We start from the raw sequence: 14,003 nt of genomic DNA, 5'->3' as shown, positions 1-14,003 counted from the left end.
ATTAAATCCCATACTTTGACAGACGGCTAATGACTTCTCCCTAGATAACTGCAGTACTCCTGGCTGAGCACAGGCCTACAGAGATTGGCGGCATGAAACCACTGCCGTCGAACCAGCTTCCACTCATGGTGACACCGAGTGTGTTGGAGAAGAACTGTGCTCTGAAGGCTCCCAGTGGTGGATTTTTCAGTAGGTTGCCAGGCCTTTCTTCCAAGGTGCCCCTGGGTAGAATCGAACCCCCAACCTTTTGGTTAGTACCCGAACACATTAACCATTGGTACCACACGAACGACTCCGACAGGGTGCTGGGGACCCCTCATCCAGGCCTCCCCCATTCCTGCAGTGCCGGCCAAGCCTCTCCACCCCCAAGCCTCCACCAAGACTGTCACCGCCTACACAACGCTGCCTTCCCTGGAGAAAGCTGAGCACAGCCTGACAGCAATTTGCATAGCAAATGTAATAGGGTCTGAGTCATTCTTCATTCAGAAAAACAGAAGGCTGCAGGCACTAAACCCCTCACACTTTATTGCTATTCAGAATTAACAACTCACCCACGTATCCCTGTGCTGAGTTTATTTAAAAAAACAACACCCCAGTTACCACATCTTCTTCCTTGTCCAGTTTCTGTGCCAGACAAGTTACAAAATTTTGGGGGGGGCAGGGGAGAGGGGTACATGACTTTGCGGACTGACACACAGGCTGAGGAGTCATGAATAATCGTGATGATTCAAAAGCCCCACGTTCTACTCTGGCACTGGGCAGAGAGAAAACGGCAATCTAAGAACAGGTTTTGTGTACAATATCAGACCACAACACTGAGTCATTACAGTGCAGTGGTTATAATCAAGTCCCAAACACCAGACACACTGAAATGACTGACTGCTGCACGCCTGGAGACTAGCGCAAGCCGCTGTGTCTCCGTAACAAGAACGAGGATTGGTAAGGCTTGGCTGGCGGTGCGTTTTCGACACCCACAGCTTCCCCTCCGGAGCGCGGGGCATCGTGCCAGTGAGGACCTGCACCGCCCTCACTTTGAGTCTTGGTCTTTCTTTTCATCCAGGAGGATGGAGCGGATCCCCAGCTTTTTCAGCTCTTCTACCAGGTCCCCGTTCTGGTGCATCTGCAGAAGAATGTCGCAGCCGCCCACAAACTCCCCGTTGAGGAACACCTGCGGGATGGTGGGCCAGTTGGAATAATCTTTAATGCCTACGGGGAAAGAAAGAGCATTGCAAATGTCATTTCAACAGTCAAAGCCGAGCCCTCCAGAGTGAAATGTTCTTTATCCTCTGCCAGCAGAAAACCCAGTGTCCCTCCCTCGCTGCCTTACTCTTGGGGAAAAGCGTGTTTGGTGCAAAAAGCACAAGCTTTACATCAGAGGAATCAGGTTTCCAGCCAGCTCCAGCCGTGGGGGCGCGGTAATGTGTGCAGGTAGGGGTATACTCACAGGCCAGGCTGCCTGCCACCTAAGCAGCTGGGAACAATGACAGCCTGACAGGAAAAAAAAGACACTAAAGCCATATTTTCCTCATACCTGCCAGTCTGTGACTTCGGTGAAACAAAACGTAAGGATACCTGCACCTTCATTTCCGAACGGGTTACCATGGGTCTCTGTGTCACGTGCTGCCACTCTGCACTCCCTGCCACACTCTGCATTCCCGTTGGGGTCAACGAGTGCCACCAGCTACTGTCCCTCAAGATGATCACTTTTACCCAGAGAAAAATCTGTCCTTTGAGGGCCTTCCTAGTCAGCTGCTGCGCTGAGCTCTCCACGGGGCAGGAGAGGTGGCCAGCAGAACCCACAGCTGTGAATGAGAGAACGACAGGGCGCCCAAAGCTCATCAAGGCCTGTGGCTGGGGCAAGCACGGGGCCATGGGGCAGGTAAGACACTCCAGCTCTCAAGAGCTCACAGCAGACAAGAATCGAACCAGCACATGTAGGATTGGTCCCAGGTGCACGTGGTTTTGAGGGCCCAGAAGAGGGAAGACCCATTCTGTGATGGGCAGACGGCCGGTTAATCCACTCAGTTCTTCTGGGTCACAGGGATCATGGTTATCACAAAGCAAGACATAGAGGATAACCCTTTCCAAAAATCCTCCTCACCATTCTACTTCCTTTTCTACTTGTCTGACAAGGTAAACTGTACTTTTTAAAGCCTGTCCAGTGATTTTGGAGATAATATTAGAACCATTACTCCCTCTCTTTGAGCATGGAGAACGTGACCCGCTGGAGCTGGACTCACAAGGACATATCTACCTGGGCCCTGAGGTAGAAAGACAACAGCTAGGATGATCTTGGAAGACATCTTTTAGGGACACTTCCACATAAACAAATCATAAACAGAGCACAAAAGACTTTTCATTCTTGTCTTTTTCTATTAACATTTAATGAATAGTTAGATTTGTTGGACGGATGAAGACACTCCTGTTACTGAAACCTGCACCAATGATTACAAAGACAATACAAAATGCAGAATCACAGTAATTTAGCAGTTTCTAGCCGATCTGAGAAAAGGCGAAACTTGCAATGGTTTTGCCTATTTGTAATGTTTATATATACTGATGATCATTCCTGTAACTTTCCTTGGACTCCGAAAGACATGGCTCTAGCAGCATGCTTGTCCGTTTTCCCACTTTTGTCTGTTCTGTAATATTCCCTCGGACTCAGACTGACATGGCTCTGGCAGCATGCTTGTCCGTTTTCCCACTTTTGTCTGTTCTGTAATATTCCCTCGGCCTCGGACTGACATGGCTCTGGCAGCATGCTTGTCCATTTCCTACTTTTGCCTCTTTGAATGTATGCTGAATAAAAACCTTGCTTTCGGCTTTACTAAGCTTTCTGATGTGTTTACCTTAGAACACCAGCCAATAAAAAGAATCTGTGCTGTGTATGTGAAAAGAGGCTGACCAAAGGCCATTACAATTATGACAATAATTAATCATTATACCTTTTTTTAATGGCCAAAATGAACATACACATAAATGAAACAGAAATGCTAAGGGGCTCTTCAAGCAAAATACAATATGCAAGCTTTTAAAATCAGTCAAGTGGTGATTTTCTGCAAATCAACTAAAAAATCCAAAAATTGTTCTTGACACCCTATCATTTACTACCATTTATTTTCCAAAAAAAAAATAATAATTACCAATTTAAGTTATATTAAGAATAACGGTCCCAAGATACAGGATATTCTTCTTTTCTACAAGTTATTGCCTTCCACCAAATAGTGACTTTGCTCTAAGTGGCAGCACTAGAGAAGACCTGGAGCACTTTATCTTTCTTCTCCAGACTTCACATACCAAGAAGCAGAGAAAATGTTAAAGGCCCCCAAGAGCATACTTCTAAGCCACTCTGGCTGTAGAAAAAGCCGTCAGCTAGAGGTGCGGCTGCTGCCCAGAGAGGGAAATTCCATCCATCAGCAGAACGTCTTTCTAATACAGAACAGCTGAGATACTAAAATCCCCGGTGGATTCACACCTTTCATCACTTTGATGTTGTGCTATGTAAACAATGATTTAGCAGGCAAGTTTTTGTTTTGTTTTTTTTTTTAACTCAATCCCCAAACACGGTCTATCAGAACTTACTTTACAATGGTGCCAATTATAAAGCTTTTACCTTTTTGATGACTGGGTTGGGCTGTGGACACTAAGAATGTTTAAAGTAAACTTGAGCTCCTTTTAATTCTTCTTTACGTGCGTGAACCATTTGTACGCATGGTATTATATTCTTTTTCTCAATTAGTAATACCCAAGCCATGGTGTTTTCGATCGTCTCATATGCATATGAAAGCCAGACAGTGAATAAAGAAGACCTAAGAAGGATTAATGCCTTTGAATTATGGTGTTGGTGAAGAATATTGAATATACCATGGACTACCGAAGAATGAACAAACCTGTCTTAGAAGTACAACCAGAATGCTCCTTGGAAGCAAGGATGACAAGACTACTTCTCACATACTTTGGACATGTTATCAGGAGGAACCAGTCCCTGGAGAAGGGCATCATGCTTGACAAAATATAGGGTCAGCGAAAAGGGGAAGACCCTCAATGAGATGGACTGACACAGTGGTTGTAACAATGGGCTCAAGCATAACAATGAGGAAGGCCCAGGACCGAGCAGTGTTTTGTTCTGTTGTACACAGGGTCGCCATGAGCCAGAACTGACTTGACAAGACCTAATAACAATATATCAGTTAAGCTTGCTATGACAATAAATAAGGAGCCCTGGTGTCACAGTGGTTAGCATTCACCTCCTAACCGAAAGGTTGGCAGTTCGAACTGGCCAGCCCTGGCTCTGCTCTGTGGGAGAAAGAGTGGTAGCCTGCTTCTGTGAAGATTAACAGCCTTGGAAACCCTATGGCGCAGTTCTACCCTGTCCTATAGGGTCACTATGAGTTGAAATCGACTCCAGGGCAATGGATAGGACAATAAATATCTACCAATTTCTTCTCATGAGTACCTATAATTTTTGAAACACACCAAAAATGCAAATCAACTTGCCACCTGAAGGACAGTCAAAACCACACATCTAATGTATCCTAAAAAGTACAACTGTCTTTAAAGAAAAACCCTGGATGAGTAAAAGAACGACCAGTTTCCATCAGTCATCTCTGCAGTACCTCTCTCAATCAGAACATGAGGCTTGTCTCCCATTCATTAGACATTTCTAGTATCCCTGACTGTACTTCCTAGGAACGAAGTTACCACCTAAACAAGTGGACTTCCGACCACGTGAGGTTCCTGAACACCCAGCAAGCAGTCCCGTGTTAGAATAACTCTGTCCCAACCACTCGGCTGTGTCTGCTCTAATAATAGATGTTTCAGGAACACAGAAGGACCCCATCTTAGAGGTCACGATGGCATTTTCTTGGCAGTATTCAAGGTGCCTACTGGCTGATCCCTTATCAAAATTAAACTCACCTGCTTCTTTGATTTTTAGATTAACAGGTGCTGCAGGCAGCTGATACAAGGCACGGACTTCACAGTCCTTAAAAGTATATACCATTTCCCCATTAAGAATAAATCTGAATGTGAGTTTATATATACATATATATATATTTTTTTTAATATCCAACTGCTGCCTATGGAGTAAAGTGAAAAACTCCCAATATTAAAAGATCAGTGTACATAAGCTGAAAATTAAAACATATCCAATCAATCCACAATTCATTGGTTAAACATGGCTAGTTTCTCCACACTTTATTTTTCAAAAACTGTGACACACAGCGGGAGTTCTTACAAATATCACTGGGAGTAACTCAGAAGCAGGCGACAACAACTCTGGAAAACAGAAAATCATACCCCAGAATGGATTTTCGTGATCAACATACTTTGCATGGTAGACAGCAATTCAAATTGGGGAAGAAAACGGTGGCTGCAAAGTTACCTAACAGGGTAACACGAGGAGCTGGGCGTTAGGAGGCTGTCTTACATGATCAGTTTTACACACGTCTACTGCACCCTCTAAAAAGTTAATATCCCAAAATATCAAGCCAGAAAGATGAGTGGAGGAAATGTACCAGAAAACTCCAGAACTTTCAAAAAGAACTGCTAGCTTTTCCAAATCCATTCTACTTCAGAACACCGGTCTTATCTCCTGGTTCAGACGATAAATATGAAAGAGCTGTAATTACAGTTTTCTGTTTTCCTGGCAGAGTTTCACTACAGGAACTTCAGAGTCTCAGGTGGGTTAACCCCAACTCTGCCACTTACTAGGCTCTGTGGCTTTCGGCAAGTCACATCATGCCTGGAGTGCCATTTCCTTCATCTTCCCTCAGTTACACAATGATGTTAGGACTACAGGAGGTAAGTGTAGCTGGAAGCATGGAAAACCAGAGACCTCCTATCTCAGCTTCCTACTGCTGCTGTAACAGAAATACCACAAGTAGGTGGCTTTAACACGCAGAAATCTGTCTTCTCACAGTTCAGGAGGCTAGAAGTCCAAGTTCAGGGTGCCGGCTCTAGAGGAAGGCCTTCTCTCTGTGGGCTCCGGGCAATGGTCCTTGTCTCTTCAGCTTCTGTTCCTGGGTTCCTTGGAGATCTTCACTTGGCATGGTTTCTATTCATCCCCACCTGTGCTTCCTTGCTTCTGGGCCTAATCTGTTCTTTTATACCTCAAAGGTGACTGGCTTAAGTCTCACCCTACACTGATATGGCCTCATCAACATAACAAAGAAAACCCTGTTTCCAAATGAGATTATATCCTGGGACACAGAGGTTAGGATTTACACCTATTTTGGGGTCCTGGTTGGTGAAAGACATTCATGATAGTACACCCCTTTCTGGGACACAATTCGATCCATAACACCCCTCAACAGGAAAAGCAGAGCACCATGGCAGAGTGGACAAGGCACCAGCTTGAGTCAGCAGATCATGGCTCGCTAGCTAGTATTTGTAGCCTCAGATAAATTTGTCAATCTTAGCCTCGGTTTCTCAGCTGAAATGGGAGTATGACTCTACTCCTCACAGATCGATCATGAAGATTAACCGAGATATGACTGGGGAAAGGGGCAGAGCTGTGGCATAGTGCAGGTGCAGTGTGGATGTTCTCTCCGTGCCAATGCCTACTTCTCGCTCTCTACATTAATGCTTTTCTGAGAAATACATGCAAGAGAGAAGGAGTAGGGAAAGAATGCAGGAAAACTACCAACTACGTATGTCTTGCAGTACTAAAAACGTCAACTACTGAGGAGCTAAGGGTTCCTGAATGTGCGGTTTACATTAACTTTACCTCAAGATTTGGTCTTTGCCCTTGGTTCCTGAGACAATCTCTGAAACACACCTTGGAATTTAAGCGTTTTCCATAAGGACTCTAGACCACGCCTAGCAAACACCTTAGGTGAGGTGATGAGATGACTCTGGGGTGGGGGCTGGCCAGGCCAGAAAGACCACCCCATGACATCAGCCGACCTCAGGTGGGGCTGGAGTTTGATTACATAATGAGACCCCCCAATAAAAACTCTGAGTGCAGACGCTCCACGGACTTCCTGGTTGGTGAAAAACATTCCTGGCAGCACACCCCTTTCTGGGACATGGAAGCGTCAGGTTGGGAACCCTCTCCGGCCTTGCCCCATGCGTCTCTTCCCTTTGCTGATCCTGCTCCATATGCTTCACAGTAACACTGTAATCGTAAGTACAACGTTTCCGTGAGTTCGGTGAGCCCTTCTGGGGAATTATCAAACCCAAAGGAGGTCAGAAGTTAGGGAGCCATGGGCACTCCCGAGCTTGCCTCTGACTATTTGGCAGTCTGAAGGTCAGTGTCCTTTTAACTTGGAACATCTGATGTAGCTCTCGGTAGCTGGGGTCAGAGAGAGAGTGCTGAATGGCTGGCTGGTGTCAGAACCTTGACTTGATCAGGGAAGTAAGGATTTGATTTATGCTAATTATTATCCACCCTACTGAGTTCCCAACTCTGCGTTTTACATAAATAATCTCGTTTAATCTTTGCAAAAATCCTACAAGATGGGTAGAATTATCCCTATGTTATAGATGAAGGCACTAAGGCTCAGAGAGGTTAAATAACTTACCCAAAGTCACAGTGTTAGCAGATGGATGAGCCGGGACGTCTAGGAGTTTCTAAGTCCAGAGCCCAGGCTCTTCACCACATGTCACCCTTGCCCCCTCCAGAGGTGACTTCCAGCCTGTGGCTGACATCTGTCACTTGCGCCCATGGGCTACGTACCCTTGCACTACATGTACCTGTGAAACACGGTACTGTTTTACGTCTTTAATGTTGATATGCACAATAACATTGATATGATTACCTTTTAGCAACTTGCTTCCATGAAAAATTGTATTTTTGAGATTTAGCTATGTCAGTACATCCAGGTCTAGTCCATTTTAACTGCAAGTTACTTCTCCATTATATGACTAAATAACGGTTTGTTGACCCAGTCCGCTACTAATAGACAAAGACCCCCTTCTTTCAATTTTTTGTTATTAAAAGTAATGCTGCAATGAACATCCTTACATGTCTCCTAACACACATGAGCAGAGACCACTCTAGACCAGGGGTGGCACTCTACGGCCTGTGGGCCAAATCTGTTCCACTTCCTGTTTTTGTAAATAAAGTTTTATTGGAACTCGGCCACACTCACGTGTTTACATATTACCCACAACTGCTTCCACACTACAACAGCACAGGTGAGTAGTTTCAACAGAAACCATATGGCCCACAAAGTCTAAAGTACTTACTCTGGGGCCCTTTATATGGAAAATTTGCCAACCCCTGCTCTAGATTATATACTTAGGAGTGAAGCAGCTGGCTCTCAGACTACATTCACTTCAACTTGACTCGGTCCTGGCAACTACTCTTCCAAAGTTTTCAATTCCCTGGTATTGGAGAGGTTGAGCATATTTTCAAATTCTCGTTTGAATAAAGCTAATCATTCAGCAAGTATGTGAGTCCCTACTGTGAGATGTTACTCCGAATGCAATGGTGCTCTGTTGTTGTGTGCTGTGGAATAGCTTCGACTCAGAGCAACCGCCACAGGGTTTCCTTTTTAAGCTCTATGGGGGCAGATCGCCAGGTCTTCTCCTGTGGAGCTGCTGGTGTGTTCAAACCACTGACCTTTTAGTCGGCAGCCAAGTGCTTAACCACTGAATCACCAGGGCTCCTTAATGGCGCTCCAGGTAGGCAGAAGGGTAAGAGAGTGTTCGTAATGTTTTTAAGAGCATGGGAGAGAATCTATGATATAATGACAAACAAAAGAAGCATTTAGTCATTTGTGAAACACTCACTGCACAGGTAACCTGCACCGTGCCCCAGGAAGTCACGTGGGACGTGGTCCCTGCTCTCAGGGTAGAGGTGTAGGGACAAGCTAAAAAAACGGCTAGGAGTAGACGCAAACGTTAATAATGGTTTATGGAGAATTACAGGTGATTTTCATTTTCTTTCTACTTTTATACTTTCCAGCATTCTCCGAGTTTCTTCAATGAGCACACGTGACTTTCATAACTGAAAAGAAAGTATCTTCTTTGTTAGAACCAGGATTAGGATACGGTGACATCAGATACTGGGACCAATCCCTTTGGGCTCTGTCTGTTCGTGGACTCCAGATAAAAGGGAGAAGGAAAGAAGACCTTGAGGAAGGCCAGGCAATACTGCCTCGGTCTCCTTTGCTCCCTAGGTCACACGGCCTCAGGATGAGACCCCTCTGCATCACACTCCCTGGACCCCAGTGCCTGGGACGGGAGCCACATCTGAGGGTCTTCCTGGGGCTCGGGCCTCTGGGAAGCAGCCTGCCTGGCACAAGAGAAAAGAGCAGCCAGTTTCCCAGAAGGCCCTCTCCTGTGTTACTTGCAGTAACCTTGGGGCTGGAAAGGGTACTTGGCTGATAAAAGAATGCATGAGCCTCAGCCTGTCAGTCTCTCCAGGTAAACGCTGAGCCTAGAGAGCAAAGAGGTGAAGTCTCCATGTTTTTAAAGTCTGACCCTGGCTACACCAATTCCCGCTGTGGGCACTTGCTTACACCACCCTGCCCCGGTCCGAATGTGAACATTTACACTAGTCTTTAGCTTTCTAAGCAACGACAGTGGTGTAGGTAATGTCCAATACAGATGCAGTACACTTATTAACCCAAATAACAATCTGATGAAACTCAATGGTCAGGAAATTTAAGGGTTAAATCCCTGTTGCTGTTGTGGAACACTTAGGAACTTAAGACCAAAAGCCAAGCATACTCAATGAAAACACAAACAAATGTTATCAGTATACATTCTTGTTCCTGCTTTTACTTCTCTATTTATCAGCCATATTTCTGTGTACCCCATCTCCAGTTACATTAAACCATGGAGAGCAAATTCACAAACCAAAGACCCTCAGAACGTTACACTAAGCAAGATATCAACAACGAGGCATTTTACTGATGGCCACATTGGCTATTTGCAGGGGACCTGATACAAGGGCCCAGTTGAAAGACTGCAGAGTAGTTTCTCCCAGCTTATCTTCTAAGGAAAGAAGCCGGCTCTGGATGAAGATGGCAGATCCTCCTGCCAATGATAAAACCCAGAGCTTGGGTCACAGTCCAGCTTATCGGGAAGGCAAAAGGGTCATGAGCTTAATGATGGTGGCATCATACATGCTGTTGTCTTGTTAGGGGCCGCTGAATTGATTCTGGCTCATAGTGACCTATATGTGACAGAGTAGAACTGCTCCATAAGGTTTCCTCCATAATGTTATCTTTATGGAAGGAGACTGCCAGGCCTCTCTTCCACAGCATTGCTGGGTAGGTTCAAACTGCCAACCTTTAGATTAGTAGTGAAGCACTGGGAAAATGGCAGTGCAAATATCTGACCTTTTTTAACTTCATGAGGAGGAGAATCAAGGTCAAAATCAACCCAAGGCTGATCCCTATGAGGTGGTCAAACATAACTCCACCCTCCAATCTTTCACCAATTCTGACAGCAGTGGCCCCTCCCATGGCACTCTCTACTTCTCTGCTCAGTGTGATAATTCGCTGCAACGGCCACACAGAACTCACAGATTATGGAGTTTATTAGGGAAGTAAAAGGTTACCATTCAGGATCAGGAAGGACTCAGGATACAGCTCTTTGGTCAGGACAGCTTCTCCTCAGCTATGCCCATAGGCAGGCCTCTCTCTGGCCCTTAGTCCCTTGGGCTGGACTCTGCCCTGCCCTGGCAAGCGTTACAAAGCTCTCTTGCTCTGCTGGTAAGTGCCCAAAGGCACCCCACTCCACCAGAAAGCCTCCTGTCCAGAGACATTCAGCTCTCTCGCTCTTTGGGTTGGCAAGCCTACTGTAACCGCCTTGCTGCATGGGCCAGGAAGCCCACAGCTCCATCTTGTGCTGGTCTCCCAGTTCTGCTGCTACCATTTCTCTGCCACTACTTCTTGTTCATCTCCAGTGTACTGCTCCCCATTGTCTCCAGTGTTTCAGCTCTCTGTCTGTCTTCTGGGCCTATGAGGTTCTTAATGCAGGGGCTCTGGATCCAAAGGACACGTGCCACTCCTGGGTCTTCCTCTTGATGGTAGTGAAGTCCCCACTTTACACCTCTGGGATGGCTCATTCTTAGCCTAGCAGGATGGTAAAACTAACCAATTCCCTCATTAGGGTTCCATACACCTTATTTGCATGATCCCACCCTTTCCGCCACAAAAGTACCATGCACCTTATTTGTATTATTAGCAAGCTGTCCAATCCCCTTGGTGGGCCACAATCATTTATTTGCATAGCCCCACCCAATCATTTGGTGGGAGACACCAGACCATGGCTAGGAAGGCCATGAGAGATATCAATGGCACCACAAGCACAAACTGTCTGCACCTCCCAGAAACTTCTCCAGTCCACACTCCCCATATCCCCCATCCTTAATATCTAAAATCAGATCCCAACCAAGACCAACCTGACTGCTGTACCACCTCACCTTTCCTAGCTGCAACCGGATGGACCCTGACGCCCTGAGACTTGACCTATGACAGACCTATCTCTGACCTCACTAGCCTTGGACATGGGCAACCTTTGCCCTCCCAGCACCACCTACAGAACCAGCCCCTGATCCAGGAGACAGGCCTGGCTCCAACCCCTCAACGTGTTCTCTAAAGTGGTACTTAATAAATATGATTTCCTCTCTTTGCCCTCCTCTGAAGCGGTCAGAAAGAACTTGCCCCCCAAACCGACTTCAGCTCAGGGTGAGGACTGGCGAACCCCTAGGACTAACCCCCCGCTCAAGCTGGCAACTGTGCCAGAGCCCCTGACCACCAGCCCAGTTCCAGTCCAAACGCCCACCCCCAGGTCCTCTAATGCACAGCAGTACTCCATGTCCTAACCAGTGTGAACCCCCAGATAGGCTCCCCTGCCCGGCGTGGCCGGACCCCTGATTACCTGCATCGCGCTGGGAACCTCCCAACCCCGGCCCCGCGCAGCGACCCCTCGACCCGCATAGCGGCCTCCGCCCGCCACCCTACTCCCTCGCCCGGCCAGCCCTGACCTTGCCGCAGCTCGGGGTCGTCCAGCACGTTGTAGGCCGCGTAGTCGCGGACGCCGTGCAGCCGCAGGATCTGCACCACGGCGTTGCTGAAGCCGCACTGGGGCTGCTCCGGCGTCCCCTTGAGGAAGACCACCACCTTGTCCTTCTTCACCAGCGCGTCCAGCTGCTCCGCCGAGCAGCCGCCGGAGCTCGAGCGCGCCGCCCACACGCCCGGGCCCCGCAGGCCGCCGCCGCCTGCACCGCGCCCCCAGCGGAGCAGAGCCGCCGCCGCTCGGCCCAGGGACCCGCTCATACCCGCTTGCTCGCCGGAGCCCTCGACGCCGGAACCTCGGTTCACCACTTGGGGGCTTGCTTCGGCCCGCGGCTGCCAGGTCCGCCTCCCGGAGGCCCTCATTGGGCCGGCCCGAAACTGCTCTTCACGATTGGAGAACGCTAGCCCGCAATTACTCGATTCTACCAATCACGTCACCGTTTGCCCCGGCAACTTGGAGGCGGTCCTTACGGCTGAGCTGCACCCTACAGTCTTCCTATTGGCCGTTGGCATCTCCTTTGTCGTTGATTGGCAATTGTGGATGCCCATCAAAGTCACGCTCCGAGGCAAGGAGAGGCGAAACGAGAGGCAAGACGATTTCCTTCCAAGAGCAATCGAGGCCTGCTGGGATACTCTAGGATGACTGGGCACGGTGCTGGGCGGGGTTTCGCCCGCTCCGCGGGACGCCGGGAAGGGGCCACTTCCCACAGGAAAGTTCCGGTTCCGGTGTAGGCGGTAGTTTAGTTGCTATGGCGATGCGACTGGCGGGCCGGGCTTGGTGTCTGCAGTTGGGCTGGTGGCGCGGCTGAGCCCGGCCCGGGTCGGCTTCTCCCAGCTGAGGTGCGTGGCTCCGGGTGCTGCGGAGGCCCGCGGCTGAATGCGGCCGAGCGTAGCGGGCAGCGGGGCCCGGGCGGGGCACTGGGCGCCAGGCGTGCCCGGGGCTCCCGCGCCGGGGCCCTGACCTCGTGGTGCGGCCTCTGGCGCGCGGCTGTTGCTTTAAGACAACTTTCCCTTTAAAGTTGGTACAGCGCCTTCGCCTCTGGGTTCGTCTCTGGGTTTCGGGCCTGGCTGGCCTTCCAGCCCACCTGAGCCCCAGATCGAGGCTCAGGGAGGGCTTGGGGAATGGGGAGCTAGGAAGCGAGTCGGCTCGTTCGACAGACGTTTCCTGTGTGCTGGGCACGGCGCTGGCGCAGAGTCACAGGGAGCCCTGGTGCCAAAAGCTCGTTGTGAGCGTGAGAAATGAGCAGCTGATAGAGCAGTGTGGGGGTGCCGAGGAGAGACAGGGCCTTCCAGACCCGTCGCTGGCCCTGGTTTTCCCAGTTGCCCTAGCACCACTTAATAATAGACTTATCAGCTTGTTGATTGACTTCCTCCCAGGCCACTTGTTTCATTCACTCAGCGCCTGGAGCAATGCTTGGAACGGGGTCGGTGCCCTTTGCAGGAAGGAACGGTGACTCGGGAGGAGCAGGACTCCGTGAAGTCGCTGTGATCTGTAGTCTTGGAGGCGCACTGGGTTGGCGGTACCCTCAGCACACCAGACTTGCAGAAAAAGCATACTCCAGAGGAAGCTGAGGCATGGCTGCTCTAGGGCCAGCAGTTCCATGTGCAATTTTCCTCTGATAACGCCTGGGTACTGTTGCCACGGTGATAATGGCTGTGCCGTGTCATTATCTATCAACCAACAGTAAGAGAAGCTTTGCGGTCGAGATATTGTTTAGCAGATGGAGTGCTTTCTGTTGGACACTAAGTACTGCTACAAATTCGCAAGTTACTTTTTTTTTTTAATCTTAAGCGTTTTTTTCTAATGTTGCTGGCGGTGACCTGTTCATGCTTTGTGAGGGCTCACACTTAAAAACAGAAAGTTAGTACTTGTACAGTCAGCAAGTGGATCTTCCAAGGTTATTCAGCATGAAAATTGAGCCGATGAAAATAAACTTAGGAGGTTACTCGGAAGTCCTCTCAGTGATGCATTTTCACCTTCATCAATGTGATTGATGTTTGCTAGTTTTCTAAGTGGGGCCCAACATT

The 14,003-nt window shown here is 48.5% G+C and overlaps 1 protein-coding gene and 1 non-coding gene across 2 annotated transcripts; one reads left to right on the top strand and one right to left on the bottom strand.

Moving 5' to 3' along the window:
• Positions 1 to 556: 556 nt before the first annotated feature.
• On the bottom strand, positions 557 to 12,798 carry GLRX5 (glutaredoxin 5). The gene is made up of 2 exons (XM_064292924.1): positions 11,945 to 12,798; positions 557 to 1,206 (listed from the first exon to the last, which is right to left on the bottom strand). The coding sequence occupies exons 1-2, from the start codon at positions 12,336 to 12,338 to the stop codon at positions 1,028 to 1,030; spliced, it is 573 nt and encodes a 190-aa protein (XP_064148994.1). The 5' UTR covers positions 12,339 to 12,798; the 3' UTR covers positions 557 to 1,027.
• Positions 12,799 to 13,462: 664 nt separating this feature from the next.
• LOC111750221 (small Cajal body-specific RNA 13) lies at positions 13,463 to 13,736 on the top strand. The gene has a single exon (XR_002785374.1). It is a non-coding gene; the product is annotated as a small Cajal body-specific RNA 13 (non-coding RNA).
• The last annotated feature ends 267 nt before the right edge of the window (positions 13,737 to 14,003 follow it).

This window comes from Loxodonta africana, chromosome 10 (assembly GCF_030014295.1).
Source record: "Loxodonta africana isolate mLoxAfr1 chromosome 10, mLoxAfr1.hap2, whole genome shotgun sequence".
Taxonomy (NCBI): domain Eukaryota; kingdom Metazoa; phylum Chordata; class Mammalia; order Proboscidea; family Elephantidae; genus Loxodonta; species Loxodonta africana.
Note: the sequence above shows the minus strand (reverse complement) of the source record. Positions and strands in the feature narration are given on the sequence as shown.